The sequence below is a fragment of the Lathamus discolor genome, chromosome 6 (assembly GCF_037157495.1).
Source record: "Lathamus discolor isolate bLatDis1 chromosome 6, bLatDis1.hap1, whole genome shotgun sequence".
Taxonomy (NCBI): Eukaryota; Metazoa; Chordata; class Aves; order Psittaciformes; family Psittacidae; genus Lathamus; species Lathamus discolor.
Genome location: NC_088889.1, coordinates 15,993,258 through 16,016,148, shown reverse-complemented (window position 1 = coordinate 16,016,148; position 22,891 = coordinate 15,993,258). Strand labels below are relative to the sequence as shown.

At 42.1% G+C, this 22,891-nt stretch overlaps 1 protein-coding gene across 4 annotated transcripts in view; it reads right to left on the bottom strand.

Moving 5' to 3' along the window:
• Window positions 1-22,891, bottom strand: part of FBXO34 (F-box protein 34) — a 42,709-nt gene that overhangs the window by 7,900 nt on the left and 11,918 nt on the right. Inside the window, exons 2-4 of one of the 4 annotated variants that reach the window (XM_065683256.1) lie at window positions 20,582-20,658; window positions 9,657-9,758; window positions 6,894-7,093 (exon numbers count right to left, since the gene is read on the bottom strand). In XM_065683256.1, the coding sequence (XP_065539328.1) occupies window positions 6,894-6,970 (77 nt within the window). In that variant the 5' untranslated portion in view covers window positions 6,971-7,093; window positions 9,657-9,758; window positions 20,582-20,658. Of the gene's footprint in view, window positions 1-6,893; window positions 7,094-7,320; window positions 7,339-7,420; window positions 8,449-9,656; window positions 9,759-20,581; window positions 20,659-22,891 lie in introns of those variants that run through there. The other 3 variants (XM_065683255.1, XM_065683257.1, XM_065683258.1) reach the window with 3 other exon arrangements.

Sequence of the window (22,891 nt, the reverse complement as noted above, 5' to 3'; positions counted from 1 at the left end):
CCCCTGAGGTTTTGATTCCTCTTTCTGGTCCTCATGGTAAGTAGTAGGAGATGTGTAACAAGCATGGGCAGAGAGGTTTTGGGCTCCTGTGCAGTGCTTTGAAGGCCAGGAGGCAGACACAGGAAAGGATGCAGTTATGTTCTCTCTCCTCCTAATTTTACAGGAGGATCCTCACCTCACTCTTGCCACCAGACAGTGCCAAAACCATCTGCAGTTCACCTACAGACTGGGGGGGTAAGACAGCATTCCTTACTGCAGATACACCTATTTAGTCCCTGGGTTAATTCTCTCCCCGTGCCTTCTGCGTGCTAATTCCAGCTCAATGTTAGAATTAGGTCACCTCCCAATTCAGTCTCTTCTGCAAAATGCAGCTGAGCTATTTAGTTTGCCTTCTCAGTTTGACGCTAAAAACTAAAAAAAATCTGACAAAAACAGAACTTCAGGGTGCTGAAATATATGAAAAAAGAATGGGAAATCAAGGCTGCTGTAGTTTATTTCCACCTCATTTTCCATACGTTCTGCCTCATCTCAATTGCACGTTATAGCTAAGCAGAGTCAGGCCACCAATGGTTCTGTGCCAGAGCCCAGCCCAAAAGAGCAGCAGGTGAACCACTGCAGCAAGCTGCTGCAGAGAACAGTGCCTGCAGCCCTCCTCTCCCCACCCAGAAGGGCATTCTGGAGCTGTGTTTTCCAGACTAGAGAGAGAAAAGCTCCAATGGCTGCTTGCCACCATACCCTGGGGAGAAGAGGTGAATACAATTAAATACACGACTTTGCATGTTGAAATCTCATGAGCTCGGAGCAGAAGATCAAATTTCATTCATGAGTTTTCATGCCAGGATGTTTGAAAGATGAGCTGAGCATGTTTTTAAAAGGCTTTCTTCAAGCAGTTTTCAGGAATTCAGCAGGACAATCAGTTCAACACCTTTCTTTAAGAGAAGCTGCACATGAAACTAAGAGCAGGTATTATACGCATGAAAACAGGACCAAACTGGTTACCCCAACACACTCAGAGGACATGTTTAGCCAGCAAAGTTGGTTCAGCTGCTCCCAGCTATTTCTGCTCTATGGAGAAAGACAAAGGGTAAAGCTATGCCTCGCCTACTACAGATTTCTTGTCTAAGGTTATATTTCCTCCTGTGTTTCAGTTAGTCCCTGGCTCAGCCAACAATACCATTTAAGGTTGAAAAGTTATAATTTACATAACTAAATTATGCCTTAGTCAGAAGTTTTACTGCCAGAATAATTGCCTCATTTGAATTAAACATGCAGTTCATTGCACTGTCTTAATGGATCCAGATTTAAACCATCATTGAATAAGTTTAAACAGCTACAAAGAGGACTGCTATCCCCACCTGACCAGCTGAATCGCAGTGTCACCTGGCTCCCAGTTCTCAGCAGTGGGGAACTTCCATTTTAAAGGGGATGTTAGTAATGGACCTTACCTGAGAGTATAAAACAAGCCCCCATCCCGCACACACTTTGCTGTGAACATTAAGATCAACGAACTCTTCAGCAAACATAGCTTCTTCCCTGCACGTCAGCAACACATTTCATTTCTATCTCCTAGAATTAGAACAAGGCTTCCCAGCAGAAATTGCTTTGAAGATGAAGCAGAGCCTAGTCCCCACCCACAGACTACCTCATTTCTGCAACATTTCAGTGCTGGCAAGCAGAGAACTGTGGCAGCTGCAGGTAAGCTTTTAAATATTTAAAACCACCAAAAATAGTTGTTAAAAGGTGAAGTCACTGACAATTCCCTGTGATACTTAATTGCAGAATAATTCTGTTTGCTTTCCTCCACCCTTTAAGTTATCAAGCATTCTATCTTTAGAGACAACGACTCTTCAGAAGTCTGTGGAGTAAGCATAAAAGGTTTTCAATCCCAAATGTGTGGTTTTGAATTGCTGATAAGAGATAATTCTGCCAGGAATGATCAGCACTGAAACAACTAGCAGTGCTGCCTTTATACTGTTATTCCATCCTTAAGCTGATGAAATAAATGGGTCAGTTTTTCTGTTTCTAATCAGCTGTGTCTGAAAAAAACAGGATACTTGAAATTCTGGAATGACACTACTGTTTTACAAGTTGTAACTACAGCTTGTTTCCACTGCAGTTTTATCAAGTTAGTTACAACAGAGGATTGATATAAAAACATATGTCTTTATACATGCGCAGACATGCACACACCCCTCTTCTCCCTACTGAAGGCAAGGCCCACAAGCTATCATTCAAGCTGTTCAGAATCTTTTTGCATCCTTTTGTATTTACGTATCTTCTAAACCACAGCAGCCTGAAAAAAGAAATAATGTATTTACTGTAGTTAACTTTCACAACTCCTTCCTAAGGTCCACAGAGAGCCTAGATGCACTCACTGCCTCACTGCACCTGGGTCAGGGACTCTCACAATGCATTGTGAAGCCCACAAGACTTCCTCTGGGCAGCAAGAACAACAATAAAGCGTAATCTGCTCAAACAGCGTATTCACACTGCAAGTTTTCTGGGCAAAGCACTGGAAGGTTTTATTAAAATGAAAATTTCAATCAAAACCCCAAAGTTTCCTGTGGACTTCTTTTTGTAAACACTAACTCCAGTCAACAAAAGTTCCTAATGCTGCCGACTGCACACGCAGTGGCAACTACAACTCTGGAAAAGCCCTTAGGACATACTAACACAAGGTAGAAGCCAAAAAAAAAAACCCAAAAAAGGCAAAAAAAAAAAAAAAAAAAAACACCCAACAACAATAAAAACCTACACCAAGCATAACCTCTAGCAAGGCATTCCTCTTCCCTGGCATCCCATTTTGCTGTCTGTAGAGCTTAATTCCTCTGTAAAGGACACTGACAATTATGAAGCACTAAGTACTGAATGCAAGTTAAACTATGGTCAACCACTTGTTATTTCTAGGACTCGGTGGGTCCTTTGGACTCCTTCTCCGGTACCGTTTTCAGCCCCTTTGCACTGCACCAGGGCAAGGCAAAGCAGACAAAGAGCTGCTTCAAAGGCATTCCGTGGATTCTGCTGCAGCGGGAAAGTCCCAGACAAGCAGCTGGGATGGAAGACTCTGCTACTCACTGCAGCTTGTTCTGGTGTGTGGCAAGTGTCCAAGCTCAGAGAAAGGCTCCGGGTTGGGAAGCACGATGCTCCAGATCAGGGGCGGGTTTGACTTCCGCAGCTGTAGAGGCATCTGATTTCTAGAAAACCCACTCCCCTGCAGCAGTGTTTTCATATTAAAGCAACTGGTCCTGACCCACCTCTCCACACCTGTGAAACTGCCTCCTGCAGCAACTGGAGAGCAAGTGCGGATTATTGCAGACTGTGACAGCAAACAGAAGGCATTTAACCACTAAAGCAGCACTCTATGCTTGAGTGGCCAGCAAGAGAAAGCTGAACACATGGGGCAGAGCTGGCCCAAGAGCTGAGGAGCTAAATACAAAGTAGCTGCCTAACTCTTAACACTGGATCACCCACAACTGATGCGGGTGAAAATGACTTTTGGAGCAGCAACACCCAAATACAACTGCACACAGGAGCAGCTATAAAATCCTTCAAGCATAAAAGCCATCATCTTCACCCAGGCAGAGATTTCAGGTAACAGATTGCACATTCAAGCCCAACGCACAGACTACTCCAGTTTCAGGGCTCTCACCCATAAGTTCTGAACACATTTTAAAGCAAACACACACACACCCTTCAGCATAAAGCACAGTAACCTCAGCTATTTCTAAATTTAACACAGGAAGAAGTGCCATTGCTTTGCCAGTCTTTTGTATAAAATCATTTACCATGAAGCAAGTGACATAGAAGTAATTTGCTGTTAAGCCTGAGGAAGCGCAAACCCATGCTGCTCCCCACTTCCCAACCATGCTACAGATGACACAGGCATGACAAAGCAGGAGGAAAGAAAACCTGGAAGATTTTGTATTCAAGGTTATAAGCTGCTCCAAAACATGTAGCTCAAAGATGATGGGATAGCACACATGCCTATGGTGGTAAAGACTAAGACGAGAAAAAAATCACAGACGGACAGTAAGAAAAAAAAGTGATGGTTTTATAAAGCTTCTGCTGAAAGCTGGCCAGATCAGTACAGGTAAGTGACATGTTTCATTCTAGAAACGTTTTCTCTTTCTTGATTTGTTTTCTAATTTATTAACTGCAAGATGACCAAGACCTTTCTTAATGTCATGGCAAAAAAAATTTCTTCAGTTAATGAGCAAACACAAAGTGATGCTATTTCGTGTTCAATTTTGTGCATACATAATGAGGACACATGAAAGGTGGGAGAAATTAACCTTGGACCATGCTATCTTTAAGAGAGTCAGCTCCAAAAGAAGAATAGGCAAAAGCAGATCTGAAGGCGTCAATCAGGTTCTTTTGAAACCCAAGACCAAAAGGAACTGGTTCATGAAGTCAGCTGCACTATGGTGCAAAGGATTTCACTGCAAGACAGCACAACCCAGCAGGCATTCTCCAAGAGTCAAAAGGTGTTTTCATTACTAAGAACACATCCCAGACAGGAACAGAAGAAACTTCAACTGAACACGCTCCTTTTTCAGGAAGGATACAAGAAGACGACACAGGGTTCAAGTCACCAAGTCACATCACTTGGAAACTTGGATCTCAGAGATCAAAAAAGTCTAGGAATAAACACAAAAACTGGTGCAGTGTTAAGTCACTGCAAAGATATTTAAAAACAAAGAAATAGAAAGGCTCTTCAGTTTGTGAGAAGACAGAGAGAAACAGGGCTGCAAGCAAGGTCAGGGCAAAGATTAAGCGTAGTCTTGGTACAGCACAAAATATCAAATTTGAATTTGCACTATTTCTAAAGAAAGGATGATCGTGAGGGCAAAAGCCCAGGTGTTAATTTGAGCAAGAACAAAAAGCTTAATGAAAACTGCAAGGATTGGCTCACCTCAGTTCTAGAATCCAAAATAGATAGCTCTTATAAACTGCAGGCCAAGCAGCAAGACTTACAAACATCTTGAAAGGCAACAATGGGAGTTAATAAAACATGCGGCACTGCATGGAATAAAGAGAACGGAGGTAAATCACAGCCTCTCCAGGCCTGGTAGTTTGACTGCAATATAAAGGTGCTTTGCAAGCAAAGACAAAACACCACAGAAAAACAGGGAAAAGGGAATAGTTCAGTATGCCAGACTAACCTGAAGGTTCACAAAACAGTGATCATTTTAGGCAAATGTACTACACATCTTACTCACATGGACTTCAGAAGGCACAGGATTTACTGGTTATGACAGACTGGCAGAGGAATGGGAAAACAGACAAAGGAACTGGCTTAGCAGCAGCCAGCCCTGGATGACTTACTGAGCTTATTCAGCCCTGGCTGAATAAGACAGTATCAGCCTGAAAACCGAAGTCATGCCTCAAGTATCAGTCTTGGGAACATCTGATTTAGTTAGGAATGACCTCACAACAGGTGCACCCACAGAAATTATGGCATTTCCAGAACAGCAGAGACACAAAGCACCAAGTAACAGAAATTAAGGAAAGTGCTGAAATTCAGATGGTGATGTGCCAGCAAGCTGAACACCAAAAGTTTTGGTGGTAACTAAGAACAGTGCATTGGCCACCACAGACACACCCACAAAACAGGTAAGTAGAGGTGATTCTGTTATATGTTCAAGACAGCAGTGAAAACTGTCCTGCCAGATCTGCTCTGGAGTGCAGCATACACCTTGGCATGATCAGAAGAGATGTATCTACACTGAGAATGAGATGACAATTGTTATTCAAGAAGCTACTAGATAACACTTGGGTCATTTAGCACAGCAAAACCACATGTAGGGGTATCCAACCACATATTACAGAACACAGCAAGAGGGAAACCACTGAAAATAAGAAGTGGTCCTTGCAGAAAAGAAAAGAAGGAACACAAGTTCGAACAAGTATACAAGGTTGTAAGAACATTCAATTAAGAACCTTCTTTAGATTCGCCAACTGCACAGCTAGATCTGTCATCTTCAGTTAACAGCTTAATCTACAGAAGAGAAGATGTAATTGCTTATGAGGCTGGACTAAGTTTACAGAAGGAATTATAAGATACTGCTTGGTAAAGGAAGGAGCTGGCTGATCCAGGAAGTCTCTTCCAGCACTAAATTACCACGAGACTAACAGAGCAAGTACATGCTGTCTACACAACCACATAGAACAAAGGTTAAAGTCTGTTTTAAACCCACACAATTTTTGGAAACCAGAAAGCTGGCACTCTTCCTCCACACTGAAGAAGTTTAAGAGTCTTGGTTGCAGAAAAAGGGGAAAAAAAAAAAGTCCATATATTTTCAAGTAGCTTGAACTCAAACAAACTGGCATGTTCTTGCATTTGCATAAGGACAAGTTGTTCAGTACGGTGTTCCTATAAAGAGACACAGTGAGAGGCGTTCACTTAATTGTCACATAAGCACACGTGTTTGAAATCAATCGTGCATTTCTTAAGAAGAGACACAGGAGAGTGAGCAATACAAAACCTGAGCTTAAACTAATCTAATTACTTATACCATAGTAAGACGAACCACAACGATTGCCAGCATTTCAACTTGCTTTAAGCTGACTGCATGTTGTAAAGCCACTATGACAAACCATTCTCCAATTTAGTTTTACTTTGAAGCCATGTTCCCAAATTTACAGCTGTTGTTAAAACCCCAAAGATTTCTCCAAGTACGGTGCCAGCTGTAGTGAATCTGTAGTTGTCATTACAAAATAAAAACGTCAAAACACATTTCTGCCTTTAAGCCATTACAGCATTTCACTTAAACATAATCCAAAAGTAAGAACTTAGACTAAACATTTGAGTGACATGCAAGACAATACGAAAGTAAGGAAAAGGCTAAATCAGTGCTAAGTAACTACTGACAGACCAGCTGGTTTGCTCATACCGTTTGACTTGATGGAAGGTGGAAGATGTGGAATTCAGCGGTTCCCTGTGGAGGCCAGCTCTGCAGGAACTCTTCATCGTAACTACCTCTTCAGCTAAGGCACGCCGTTACAGCCAGTCCATCCTGGGTCATGCACAAGGCTCCCCCATCAGCTTTCCTTGCCCCACACAGAGCTTCACCGTGTCTCTACCACCTAGAAACTGAACAAACAAGAGGCACGTAAGATCCTCACATTCAAGTACAGCAGAAATTAAAACACAGATGGTCAGGATCCTTTCCCAAGAGAAAGAACACATATGCGCACACACAACAACATACACACATATACATACATATACATACATTTATATATATATATATATATATATATATATATATATATATATATATATAAAAGATACAAATAAAAGATACAAAAGAACTTAACATCATCACATCATTACTGCTGCTGGAGTTTCTGAACACCATTAAAATACCAAGCAACACCCCCCCACAACAGCCTGTCTGCACACACAACACTTTTTCACCTTATATACGACTGCAGTGCTACCTTGGCACCTCCCAGGGAACACGCCGTCTTCTGAGCTCCATGCAAACAGGACACACGAGATCTTTCTGCTTGTTAGTACTGCATCAAGCTTTGGAGGGAAATCGCTGCTAGCAACAAGATTTGACGCTGCCAGGAGTTACGTTAGTGTTCTAATCAAAATAACATGGCAGATTCCATAAAGGACAAAAAACATACCACCATGCAGCCTCCAAGCCTTATGAAAACTGCCCCATCCTTGCATCACACACAGATAAGGCAGCAGATTGCACCAAAACAAAACTGTTCTGCAGTTATCTCTCATATGTGCTAGGTTGCTGTGCTTTCTACACCTTGTCCTTGAAGCAGACACTATTACTGGCACTTTAACTTACTTTGACAGTGACAGAAAAACAACCTTTGAGTTGGAACATAAAAGGGAAGAAGTGACACAGCAAAAGAGCCCTGGAAAAACTCAAATACTCCAAGCCTGAGTTGCCAACAGATTGTTTTAAAGATTGTTTGCTTCCTCTCCAGAGGAACATGCACAATGATGCCGTAATAAAGGAATGCCATTTGAAGATGCTAACTATAGAGCTATGTCCCCAGGGGATTTGTCATTTAGTGCAGCAGGTTATTCTTGCCTTTTCAGCAGCTTTGCCCAGTGCTCCTACTGCTGCCCTATTCCTACAGCGAGTGGCATTTCCACAGAGCAGCCTGGCAGAGGCACTCAATGAAGGTTTGTGCTCGCCAGCAGCCAAGCTCTCATAGAGATGGAGCCTCTCACATCACACCCCTTTCACAACGCCTGCAACAGGAAAAAATAAATCCCATGCAGAGAATCACCTACCAACATACAGCTCAGTTAATCAGTGCTTGACCAACGTGGTTTACAACTCGATGCTGCCACTAAACGCTCCTGGCTTGGAAAACCTGCTCTAACTTGGTAGCCACACTCACTGAGAAAGCAATGAAGGATGACTTTCCTGTCAGGGAAAACAGGAATTGGTAAAGATTCACCTGACTCAATGTCTACTGTAGCAACATGATTGCTTTAGTGACAGTGAATAAGAGGTTAATAATCTGCCCACATTTGAGTAAGCAGAAGCCTAAAATAATATATAAAATATTATATGAACACATTCCAGTCTTCATTAAGAACTCTCAGCTGAGCTCTACACACAAGGCAAAGAAACACGTCAGATGGAGAAGACTGAGACCTTGCATTGGCAGAGCCAGAGGATGAGAGTATGCCCTTTACTCCATAAATTCAGAAAGACAAGGAGTTCGGCTGCTATGGTTAACAGCAGTAGAAACTGAAGCTTTGTAGTTAAACACCATTTTCATTAGCCTACCTGGAGGTTAAAACAAAGACCTACCTGCAAGAGTGAAACCTAGGCACAAAAATCAGCCATTTCTGATGTTTTGTGGGCTGTAAAATATACACATTCACAAATAGTAATTCACAGAGGAAAAAGCAGCATATGCATAAAGCTTCATGAAAATCAAGTTAAACACAAAATCATTACTTTCCCATGAACCATCAGTAAGAGGCACTAAAACTCTGACTTTTATCCAAGCTTTTGTCTGGCTTTACTGACACTAGCATTTCAGACTCAGCAGGAACAGTACCACAGAAACATGATTATATCCACACCCAAATAAATGCAACCATACCATTTCAAGAATGCCAGTCACTTTTTCAATAGCAAAACCTCTTTCCATGTATTCCTGGTTAGGAATACCAGACGTTTTGCCCTAGTCTTACTCCTTTGCAGATCAATTGAGAAGTAAACAGTAAAAAGCCACACACAAAAAAAACTGAAACCAAAAGATATCTTGTTTGTAGTAAAGTGCTCGAGAAGCAAAACCATCAAGCAAACTGGTTCAGGTCAGGAATCCACAATCCGGATCCAAGCACAGGCATCATACAGTGGGATGTCATGCACTTAAGAAGAGACTAGCGTCTACTAGAGGGAAGGAAAAGCTACCAAAATGGACACGGGCAAATTCAGATGGGCACTGCAGCACAGATCCAAACAGCTCCATACAACACATGCTTTTCCCTTCTCCTCCTCCTATAGCTACTGGGCAGTAGAAAAGAGCTGAAACAGACTATTAATGCCAGCAAGCTACTGACAAATTCCTACTGTGTAAGTAGTAAAAATCTGTGCTTGTGAATTAAGAAAAATAAAGAAAAAAAAAAAATCAGCATCCAAGCTAGCAGAGATACTTACTGCCTTCAACTACCACAGTGTTTCTTTACCAAGGCTGATCCTTATCAGTAGGTGCTTCAGCTGATTTGTTAGCTTTGCACAGAGTTGGGTAGAGCCTGAAAACTGAAATACAGATGCACAAAGAAACAAAACAGAAGAGGAAGTTAAAGACCTAATCATGTTGTTCTCCTTTTCTGAAACCACCCCCAAACACATGCCTCTATGCATAAGATGTGGGAAGGACTCAGACTTTGGCAGCAGTGAGCATCATGTCCTCGCAGCAATGGACCACAGCTCCCTGAATGGTCCCACAAAACTCCCTATCTTATCATCAATTCTGAACGCTGCTGCAGCTTAAAAAAACAAATGTATTAGATCAGCTAGTGTGTATGGAGGAGGGTCAAGGTCTCTTCATCTGCACAGCAATACACTGCAGGTTCTGATATTCTGATAGCTAAAGTTTTACTGCAAGAGCAAGTGTGTTTTAAACAGTAGCAACAGTAAATGATTAACAAAGGACTTCAAAGGATGGGCACATCTTTTCAGAAAATTTACTTTCTAGGAAGTAGTCCATGGCCTGGGAACTTGTTCCAAGCAGCAGTCACACTGTTGGTGAAAACCACATTTGATGACCCCATCCCCACACAGGGCTAGCTTTAAGATGCGCCCCGCAGGACCATCTCACTGGATCAGCTGGGCAAAGAACACCAGCACACTCAGGATAAAGAAGAAAGCAGCTTTCACTAGTCCCAACATTCACACTTCATGGTAGCAACCAGTGACCCACAGCATCTCCCAGACTAGGTCAGACAGCAAGATGATACACCAGGTCCTCATCTCAACCCCTTAACACAGCTAGAGGAACATAACCCTCTGTTTTTAACTATTCTTTGTGTAATATCTACCTATTTTAAACACCTTGAAGAACTGCTCTTTAAGACTAAGTTCACCAGCTAGGTTTCCCCTTTTTATTTATTAGAACAGTCTTAGGCAAAATAAGAGAAAACAAGCATGTTTTAACTAAGGATATCTCACAAAGAGTTTCAGAGTGACCTCACATTTGTGTTTCCGTGCAGCTGACAACAAACTCCCACATCGAACAAAGTATTTAGCAAAGACACCATATCCATCTTATAAGCATTAAGAGATGTACAGATTAATAACTACAATTAGATGAGATTCTCCAAGTCCTGCTGAACTGCAGTTTGCCCTTTTCAGCTGCAGCAGGCAGCTACAGGAGCCACCACTGACACAGTTCGCCTTGTGAAACTTTGTGTGCTCAGCTTCCCCTCTGTTTGACGGTCAAAAGGTATAACTTTGCATAGATCTGTTATCTAATCTAAAAGCAATAAAGCTGCCACAAGGGCTCCAGCTGCAATAAACAAAGAGGAGAAGCTTCCTGTGTCTACTTACACACCAAAACCTAGTACCACTTCTTTTAGGTACCATGAATCAGAGCTGGCCAAGCAGCAAGACCTCATTACCACTGCCTTTGGCTCATCTGCCCACCAAATTCACTCTTGCCCTTCTCAAAGTTCCACCAAGCTCCCTCCATACTTTGTACCCTGGATAACACCAGACAGAGGTTATTTAACCAAAATCTGACAAATCCCACATAAATTTGAGCTTGGCCATCCATGTCAGCAGGGCGCGCATGGATGCTCTGAAACACTGTGCAGCTCCACAGCCATTTTGGTCACCATAATTCCTGCCATACTGGGCTCCCACCCCTTCCTCCCAACCCCTTCACATCATCCCCTTTATCAGCACAGGTTCCTGTTCCATTTCTCACGTGAAGCAGCTCAAGGAGCTAACTAGAAGAAAGTTAACCCACAAGAGGTCAGCTCCCTGAACCCACTTACCCCTGCACCTGGAAGGCACTAGCAAAGCCCAGTGGGACAAGCCTGTCAGCAATTCAGACCGAACTCAGCTGTCTCAAATCCTCACCTTGAATTGTGCTCAGAAAGGTGCCTACTGCAGAGTTTTTAACTTGTTTCAAGTCAATGGAAAGGAAGACTTCTGAATGCATAGTGTGCAAAATACAGTGTTTCAGAAGTGGGTAAACAAGCATGTAAGACTTCAAGGCAACCCTTGACTCTTCACTGCTGTAAAACAGCACTACTTGCTGTACTGATAAGCATATGAAATGTTTATTCTAATGAAGCACTACAGGGAAAACCTGCCTTCCTTCCAAGAGCATATAAATAAGAATGAAAGGATTCTAATTTGTAGCTCTCATGCTTTCTCTCCTATAGGTGTGGTCAGCATTGGAAAGACTGAGTTATCCTCTCTCCCCCCTGAAAGGAAGAAATCTCAGAAGGGGAGGGGATCTCTGCTGCACCTTGTTAACTCTGTATTTTAATATTGGGAAAAATAATATTACAAGTGTTTCCCTTGCTAAACTGTTCCTGAAATGTTTCAGCTGTCTTGCACAATTTGGGTTAAGGCTATCACCCATTGCTCAACTGGGAAGGAGTTAACAACTGGCTCATTAGATTTGTTCTCCTCAATCCAAGAGGAAAACAAAGCCACTAATTCTCTTACTTGCCAATGCTGCTGCAGTGCTGGTGATACACAGATCACAGGTTACTCCACTTTCTAGAAAGCTACCACCTACTTTGGCACTCTTTGACACTGCATAATCTACTGTGTGTCCTGAATGATAAATAGGGGGTAGCTAAAAACCATGCAGCAGGGCTACAGCTGCTGCAGCCTCAGGTTACAGGGTATGAGTAAAGATACTCACTGTACTGCCGTGCACTTGAGGCCGTGTGTTCCATGAGCCACAGCTGAATTATTCAGCGTATAAAACTAGATTTGTTTTCCCATGCAGATTCTGAGTTAAAGAAAGGCTACTTTCTTGGGGTAAGGGGAAGGAGAAAGCTTCCAGAAGCCTTCCTATTATAGAAGCAATAGAGCTGGTTCCAAAAATAGTAAAGAAGCACTCCCAGAGCTCTGGAGACGTTGTGCCCTCTTTTGTAAGGCTGAGGATTCACTGGATTGCTCCTGTACATACAAAGAACAGTAGAAACAACAGCAAGATGCAGAACTGATGTTAAAGGAGAGTTCTGGGACAAACACCAGTGACAGAAATTCAGAATACATAGAAGAGATCAGCTGGAATACCAACCTGTCCCACTTCAGAGAAAGGCAATTAAAATCAGCAAGAAGAATTTTTTCAAGAACGCAGCATTAGTTTTCTAAAGATAAGCCTGATTATTATTACAACACCGACGTGGCAGATGAGGATTGTAAACAATTATTTCATCACCCTGTTTTGCTTGTAGATGTTAGGGATCCTGGCTGGAGAGGTCCACTTGACTCATTTTGGCACACATTTAGTAGATTCATTTTTGCTGCGACAGCTAATAAATTGACCATCACATGGCCTGCCTGACAGTAATTACTCACTAGTTTGCCCGTAATAGTCCAGCAGCATGGCATTACGACCCATTCTAATTCTTAAAATTAAAGCTTCCTTTGCCGGTTTTGTGGCAGCTCTTAACACAGTGAAAATAAACCCGTCTGCATTATTCCTCTGATTGCAAGCATAGAGTTGAATCAATGTACTCCAGCACAGGACCAGCCATTTTATTGGCATATACTCACAAAGTAAAGTGTCAGCAAGAAACTAAAAATCTCATACTTGATACTATGTAGTCAAGAAGTCCCACTGCACCAAGATACACAATGCACAGTAATAATGTCTTCCGTACATCTTCCTGTGGGGTATTAAATGGTTTCTAAAGTAGAAGCTTTAGTAGAACCTACAGCTAACTTTTAGATATCCAGTAAATAAACACAATCCTTTTAGAACTTTGTTAATAAGGAAAACCCCACAGCAGGTGACCCAGTGTTAAACAAGAAACTCATCAGCTTTTAAACTTAATTCACTGAATTAAGTATGGCTTTAACTGGTTTATATGGCTCTAACTGGTTTGGACCAGCCTTTGGCCTGAGAGTTCTCCTTACAGAGACCACCCCATATGCCCTGATCACAGGTCCAGCCCTATGTAGTTAAGCAGAGTGAGGGTTAATTCATTTTTGCTTACTTCTGTGGAATCTTACCCTTAAACCAAAAGGTTACATTGTGGATTTCTCTGTCCTCTACCACTGTGGATACTTTCTCAACAAAACAGACACAAAAGATACCACCACCGCGCCCCGCCCCACCCACCCCACCCCCACCCCCAGAAAAAACTCCAACCAAACATAAATGACCCACATACAAAAAGACTCAGCAGAACATGATTTTGTCCACATGGATTTATTCCACCAATCCACTACAGAGTTGAAAGGTTACAGCAGTCGCTAAGCATCTCTAAAGCATCTAAATCTTTCCTCAGAGTCACCAAAACCAAATCCAAACAGAAACCTTACAGCAGCACAAACATCAGATTAAATATAATGGTACTAAAAAAAGTTTCAGAGGCAGTTGTGCCATTACTTTCGAGTATTTCTGTAATTCAAAATGCCCAATTTTTTCTATCACACTCCTGAGTCTACCCTGTTTTCAGCTACTTGCATCTTCTACAGGCTTTCTTTTTTCCACCAATGCCTTCTGAATTGTCACGAAGTCTTAAATCTTTTCCAAGTTCTTGTTTAAACTAGGACACTGCTGGTGCAACAGCATCATGCTTGTACACAAAACTATCTTTCATCTTGCAAAAATAATGTAAAAACGCCAAACTCTAATTTCAAATTTATAAGTAAGCCATTTACAAAAAAACCCTCTGTTCTGAATACACTTATACTGAGCATACCCACCTTCAGGAGAGATTTCATGTAAAAGGAAGCTCAAACTATTTTTCACACAACATTTTATAACAAAGTGCATCACTGCATCTGCTGAGGACAGAAACTTCCAACAGATTCATTAAAAGCATCTAAAAACAACCCACCCATAAACAAATAAGACACGCCTCCACCTACACCCACTCAACAAGCTTTGGATTCACTGGTCTTTTGGGTGTTATCTTACAAAACAAAACAAAAAGCCCCCAAAGAACAGGCTACAGCCTAAGACTAAAAGAAAAATTAAAGACCACGGATTAGAGTCAGTTTTTAACATGGCCTCTGCAGCTGGTGGCCTTGGCTGCCCCAGACCCCGTCCAGCCAGCTCCACCGTAAGCCACCACAGGACACAGCCAAGTGACTGGCACCACTGGGGAAACCTATTTAAGAAAGGGCAAAACCCACAGACAACAAAGAGGAAAAAGAAAAAACCCACCAAGGTCAGAGAAGGGTAGGGAGGAGCAGGTGCTCCCTGGCAAGGCAGATAATCCCCCTGCAGTGAAACGGGAGAGGAAGGGTGTTGGTTTAACATTTATCTTTCCTTCTCACGACCCAAATACATTTTAACTGGTGATAAACGACTTTCTTTCTGTTTCATCCACAACAGCAACCAGTAATCTCCCTGTCTTTACCTTGACTCTTAAACTCTCTAAGCCTATTCCCTCCTGGAAGGAGGTGTAGTGAGCTCCCCAACAGCTAAGTGGGTGTTAGGCTGTTGGCCAAGGCTACCTCACCTTTTCAAGGCTTTTCACAAATCTAAAGAAATTAAAAGTTATTCTGACTTTGCTGTTAATTGCTGGTACTGTTAACTGACACCACATACAAGAATCATACATTTTCAATTTGACTGCACACTAAAGGCTGCCAATCTTCACTCTTCATTGGAAGATTAATCTGTCACAGTGCTGGAGACATTTGCTCACAACAGGCAGAAGGAGTCCCCATAATTTGAATCCAACAGCATATTTTTTGCCTACTGACATGCATCGCGCTGTCTCCAACAGCTCCAGGCCTGCAGCATGAAGTCATACATGTGCACGGCATGGAAATGGTACAGCAGGGTGTCAAAGCCAGCAACATAATCCAAACCAGTGACAGACAGAGTAACACAGCAACTCAGATGAGACTCAAAAAGGCATTTGGTACAACACCGCAATCAAAGCAGACCCCCAAGGTATCCATCATACAAAACCAGGCACTTGCAGCCATCACAGGGCAGAGCTTGCCCAAACACATACAGTTCAGCAGAGGCAGGCACAGGGAGGAAACAGTGCATAGGAGAGCAGAGCTGGGGCCAGACAAATGCGGGTGAATGATCCAGGAAACAGCTCTGGATGCAGACGATGTTTCTCACCACTTAAACGGCCTTACAGATTGCAAACCACAGACCTGCTGAAAGAGACCATAAAGGACTCTGAACACCCAAAAGCACAGGTGATGCACCACGGCTGAATAGCTTAAAACAAAGACAGAAGGCAAGCAAGAGTACGCACTCAACGTTTTTCCCAGCCAAAGTATCTGCTTTGTTTTATACGAATTCTTAAGAGGACATCATACACAGAACGTCTTCTGCTGAACTAACTCAGCTACAGATAAGCTTGGGTTTTGGCTGCTAAACTGCAGCAGAGACCAACACTAAATACAGCATCTTTTTGCATGATTGTTTCAAAGACTGTTTAAAATGTAAGCTAATTTTGAAGCCTACCAATTCCACGGATCTTTACTCTTTTTTTGGCTACATTTTCAAAGGCTTTCTTTCCCTATTAATAACTCAGAGGTACTTGAAGTAAAAAGAAGAGCTTTTTTTCAGAGTTTTATATTTGATACACCTAGCAACTAACACAATTACATTTTCAGAAATTCCAAGCATAGCACAAATTCTACTCTAATTCATTCTTTAAAGAAAAAGACAGGCCCTGAAATAGCTCTTAGTTACAGGATAACTTCTGCACACTCAAGTGCCTTGTTAACTGTCAAAACTTCTACTGTAGATCCTTCCCTTTTCAAGTTTCATCTTCAAAATTCAGTAGCACAGGCCTGCAACAGGATGCCAGAAACAATCCTGAAGCAATTCTTTCCAGAATAAGGACCATTTCATAAGTACGAACATTTCTGAAAGTTTACCTGAAAACATCAGATTTGGATTTGCTTCACATTACTTTTAGCCTTATTAACACAAAAACAGCTTTAGAGGAAAAAAAAAAAAGGAAAAAAATCTATGCACTGCTATCTAACTCAGTATTTCCTGCTGCTCCTGTCTACTACAATCTATATTCTCTCTTCAGGGCTTGCACGAAACTGAGAAAACATGAATAAGAACCACCAAATCACCAAGCAGCTAAGCAGAAATTAAGGTACCCACAACTGTGGTTTCAAAAGGATGGTATAAGTGAACCAGATTTTGAGCTGGGGATTGTTACTTTACTGTGAAAATACTCAGCACATTTTTAGGCTCCCCAGTGGAACAGCTGGTGTGACCACAAGATACAGCAGAAGACCATAACCCTACACATCAAACATGCCAGCTCCAGAGCTCCCACTCACCACGCTGGCTTTCATCAACAAATTGCTACCAAATCCTTCTCCCAAAACCCACTGAAGTCTGCTAGCCTGAAAACTAAATTACCAAAGTAATCACCAAGCCCCATCAGCCTCATCTCTTGCCATTAAAAGGTATCTTACTAATTTTCTATGAGCTTGCAGGAAATAGTTTCAAACAGCTCCCTCAAGAAAGTAAGTTTCAAGCCTTAGTTTTTCCATTCTGAGACATCCCTGCACTATTTCATAGCTCTGATAATTGTACCACTGACTAAACTCCAACTGGGAATAGCTGTTTTTATCATCACTATTAAAAACAGTCCCTCACACTGTTAGGAATCTGGAAACTCATTGTAGCTGCATCCCACCCTTCAGCCTCTCAAAACACTACAGCGCAATGAAACTATGTGCTGAAACCAGAGGATCCCTGTGCTGAACAAGTTCTGTAATTTCTGGATAATTACAACTGCTGCCTTAGCACAGGCAGCCATGAAAACTTGGTTATTGATTTTAGAAGGACAAGTGGAACAAAATCTTGGAAAGTCAAAGTAAATTTAGTTTTTCCATACTGGACTGGGAAAGTTGAATTTTTCGTAGAAATGCAGCAGTGATGTGCACGTTAAAAAGCCTTAAGCATTCACCAAAATGTAGGCATTTTTTAAGTAAAGAGACTGACCTGCAGTTTTCCTTTCCTAAAACCACATTATCTTGTTTTTTTACACCTTAGGATGACTGATGGCCCTCAGAGAAGTAGCAAGATGCAAAAAAATAAAAAAAAAAATTGAAAGAAAAGCAGATTTAAAAAAGCAGCTTTTAATTATCTAAAGATACAGTTGCCAAGTAGACAGCAAAGAGGCTGTGCAACACATACAGATTGGAAAATCCCCCCAGGTTTATTTCACAGTCAATTACAGTGGATTAACCTATTAGATGGAGCAAAACACTTTTTTTTTTTCATGCAAATTTCTACAACTTGAAAAAAATCATTGCCACTCTGATACACAGGATCAGCAATCTATTCTATCACACTTCAGTCATCACAGTCCATAAACACACCCTTACAAGCAACCTCTCCCTCTTTTTTAATGCATCTTCTGTCATTATTTCCTTCTCCAGGAACAGCATCCCTCTTGGCTTCCTGATTTGAGTATCGTTTTATACACCCATAAAGATTTCTTATTGTTGTTAAAGAGAAGCATCAAACACCCTCACTGTTTTACAGATGCCTTTGCACGAGCTCACAGGTGCTTATATTATTCATTTCTGCCTCTGCGAGATGTCACTGTACAAGGCATTTGTCAATCAGAAATGCATGGGGGCTCTGAAGAGCAGCCTTCCAGGATCCTTGTGTTAAACAATGGGTGTGCCTACTTTTTGTTTGGTATCAAGTTCCTCTTGCAAGAGCCAACTACATGGATAGTTGAGTTTTTTCCCACCTCCAAAAACATCTGTTGCTTTTCTAAGTTCTCCAGACTTCCTTCCCCTTTACCATATCACAAAGCCTTTCTTTTTAGCAAGGCTGTCTTCTTGATAGTCCATCACCATTATCTTCTTGTTTGCTGCAGAGCAGCCTGAATCTTGCAGAGCTTCCAGTCCTTTCAGCTCAAGGCCAAGCACTGAATTCAAGCATCCAGATTTAGAGAGAAGGCTATTAAGTTCTTTCCCTGCCTCCTTTTTTAACACTCTACAGCTTCCTGCCCTGGGAGGCAACCAAGTTGCTGTAAGAAATGTCAGTTTCTGTTAAATATCCTGAATTCCTGTAACACTGAACATTTAAAACTATTACTTCCAAATCTAGCAGTGTAACAGCTTTTATTCCCCAAAGTGCAGAGATGAACAATATTTACTTCAGCACAAAGGAGTTTTAGCTAGTTCTTTACTGAATCTCACAGCATTTAAAGCTAACATTCAGGCTTGGCACAACCAACCATCCGCTCAAACACACAGCACAATGTCACCCCTCAAAACTCCACTGTTCAACCTAAAGGCACTTAGGTTTTTTATTTTAAGGGTGCGTCAGCTGCTAACTGAAAGTGGGAATGCTTCATTTAGCACACACACACACTTGTTAAACTGCTCACAGCATGCAAATAAAATACCGCATTGTGCAAAAGCCATTCAGTCTCCCCATCCATAGATATGAGCAATGGAACTGTGGCCAGGAAAGAGAAACTTGGAACAACACGCAAATATTTCAGTCCCCTATTCCCAATATTCACATACTATGCTAAAGCCCACATCCCTGTCGTGTTGAAGGGATGACCATGTTGAGAATTTTCTGTATGTAATGGGTGGGAAAATGACCATTATGTGCCTTGCCCCATTACTGCACCCTTTTATTTGTAGTTATTACTGCAAACTGCCTTTTTTTTTCCCCAGACAATAGTTGTGTTATTATAGGTACCTTTAAGCTGTGCCAAAACACATACACACAGCAATTCAGAACAATCAGCCTTGTTTTCATGGGAGCAAAGGTTGCAGCCAAATGAAATGGGTGGAGAGCACATTAAACAATCTTGGAATCTGCTAATAGGATATAGGAAAATGTGACCATAATGCAGATGCAGTTCCCCTTTCACCTTCCAATGTTATGGATAAAATAAAAGCATTGGAAAACCAATTAAACTGTTTGAACAACATTAAGCAAGTCAAAGTGCTCCCAGTGTGCTTACAAGACCACTGAGAAGCTCTTTAAAAAGCGTTCTTTCAAAGTTCTGAAACCAGACAGCAAGCTTCCCCACCCCAGAACACCACCTGTTTAAAAGAGATAGGGTACCTGCAAGATGTCTGCTTATCCACAGGAAAGAGAAGCTCATCACGACAAAAGTTCTACCTTAAAAGACATGATCAGCCCCTCCTCTGTCTAAAAGAGAAATTTTTATTGAAGCACCTTGCTTGGTCAGCTGTAACCTGCATTCCCCTTGCTTGCTTTCAAGATGCACATTAGTCAGCTTTCTCCTTCACAAATGTGACTGTGCCTCTGCATGATCATACACTGAAGTCATGTCCTTGAGCCTGTGACATCAGTCTGTTGCCATGGTAATGTACAGGGCAGTCCAAAATACAGTATTATGGCATCACTGCAGGATCAGAAGCAAAGCAAGCAATGCCTGAGAGCTGGTTAATGCAGCACAAACAGCAGAGACATTTCAATTTAAATGTTACAAGTGCAACTGCACTTTCTCATGATGTTCTTGATAAATATGGCTAGAAGCCTCTTGTCAAGAAAAACTATCCAGAAGGTCACTAAGTTAAAGACATCATGCATCACTAAAAGGAAGGGCAATATGTTTCCAAGGATGGTCACCAAGAATGACGAAAGCTTAGCTCAGCTCTCTGAATAGAAACCACCATCTGTTCCTAAGGCAAAACCAGGCTCTGCCTAAAGAGATCGTTCACAGAGAAAGAGGGATGGCCCCTTGGCACCCTAGATCAAATGCTGGGTTGCACACAGTTTTTCTGGAAATCAGAGACTGGAGTGTCACAGCAATGTCAGCCTTTCAAAGGGACGCATTACATAAGGCATGGTTCTTCAAATCTGAGCTTTGAAGCAAAGATCAGTGCAATATTAACCCAACCTGTAACAAAGCCATGTAGTTAAAAAAGGGTGGTACCTTCCAAGAGTTGTTATTCCATGTAGGGTTAGACATTAGTTCTGTAGGTTCCTTGCACACTCAGGAGAATGGCATTTCTGAAGAGCAAAAGGGAAGGAAAAATGAAATTAGTGACACAGTAACAGTGTAACAACTACTAACTAGCTCTTAAAACCCCGAAACATCTGGTTTGCTCAGGACAAAGAGCATGCAGAAACAACAATCAATGCATTGCTGACAGGTGGAGCGTCACCACTTCAAGCATGTCTTCAGTGCTGACTGAGTACACCCCAAAAAGAGTCCAGCAACTACAGTGGAAAGCGGCCGCCCTGTCACCAGAAGTCCAGCTGGGTAGAAGCTGCTTTGGCATTGTGGGAGCCCAGGTTGCAAGGACAGCAAAGAGGAGGGACTACAAAGCTCTTGGCAGCCACACTGGACCCCTCTCTTGACCTGTTCTTCTGTTCTCATCAAGTACACGTTTAGGAATCTGAGTGCAGATTTCCCATCACTGCTCTAACACCTAAATTCCTCAAGACCCTCGAGTACTTTTGCATGTTCTGCTTCCGTGTAAACCGAGACACTCCCTGTACGCTTGACTAGTTTCAGTTTACCTCCTTCCACTTTCTCTTATTAATCCATGCATGTCCCGTAACTCAGTCAACGCTTCCTTCTACAAAGCTGACTTCCATCCTTCCTATAACCTCAGATGCACCCACAATTTCTTTACAGTACCATTAACAAGCTGCAGGCACAAGAAGAAACATTTCAGGTTCTCTACATGGATGTAACCTTCACCCTCTCCTAACCCCTCCCACTCAGGTCCCTGGTTATAACTACCTCATGTCTCATTATCTAATACTGAACACAAGCCTCTGGGCTGGGAACCACTGCTTATTTGTCTCTGCAATGCCACACCCCCGGTGGTGTTACAGAAATAAATTCTACAACCTGTTTGAGCCTGAGCTTGATTCAGACCTAAATTATACCAGTTTCTAAATGACTGGTGCAAATACCTTCACTTTCTCGCCGCTCACTTCAGCAATGCTGACTTAAGCAATCAGCCACCATAGGCAGCTCCAGTGCCACACATCACTCCAGCTAACTGCTCCTACAAACCACAACTGCACAGACAACAAAACACTTAAATCCCTCTACTATTAAATACATATTGCAAATTATAAAGGGAGGAAGAGACAGGTAAGAGGCACACTGCTCTCAGCATGACACCTGAATGACAAGTTCCACATGTCAATGTCACCTCTCAGCCACCAAAGCATCCAGGGCTTGCCCCAACCTCAGCCCTTAAACACCCAGCACGTTACCCAGCTACAAGTCTGAAGTACTGCAGAGGCTGAGATTTTGGAGGCAACTTTAAGCCAAATGGATTTCAGAGCAAAATAAATCCAGCAGGCTTCATCTCCATGGAGCTCCTGCAACACAACACAGGCTGGACAAGTTACTCAGGGCAAAGGTCTGTCTTATTAACTACCTAGTACATTCAGATTAAAGTAGGACAGCTTTTCCCCTCCCTCACACAAAGATCAGATACTATCCAGCCCCTGAGGAATTATCTACCTTCTGCAAAAAGGAAAACTTGCTCACAACTACATGGCACCACACACAATCTACAAGATTGTGGCCCTTCAGGCACTCATTACCTTTTTTCCCCACAGAAGTCTCCAGGACTGGATAATTTGCCTCCAATTTGTTTTTTTACAGTCAAGAGGGATCATAACCATAGACACTGAAGCACATGAGTAGCCACAGTGCACCCATCCCAGCTCATGAACCTTCAAGCCTAACACAAGAAACAAAGAACCAAGGCACACTTCAAAACATAAACCACTAAGAAAACATAAGTAAACATAGGCCAGAGAAGAGCCAGGGCTGGTGGGTGCTGTGGAAGGTTGGTTAATAAACTTCAAGAGAACCAGAATATGGGGGAGACAACCCACCATCCCAAACTATCACAAGAACCTTGTCAACTTACACAGACCCTAGGACAACTCCAAAAATCCTAAGTGCAGCACCAAGAAGGCAAATAGATGATTCTGGGATGTAGGGTTAGCTTTTTTACCAGGAAAAAGAAACACAACCACACACAACCCTTTAACAACTAACAAAGCAGTATCCAGCACTCCACATTTGAGGTATTTGTGAGAGACACCATTTTATCATCCAGCAGCCCACCTCAGCACAAAAGATGCTAACCTCTCGTAATGGTGTCTACCATTCATTATAAGCATACAGGTGGATGACCTTCACTCACTCATAGGAAAGAGCTATGCTTTGCAGACCCTTACTGACTACCCAGCTGAATCTGCTGCCCAT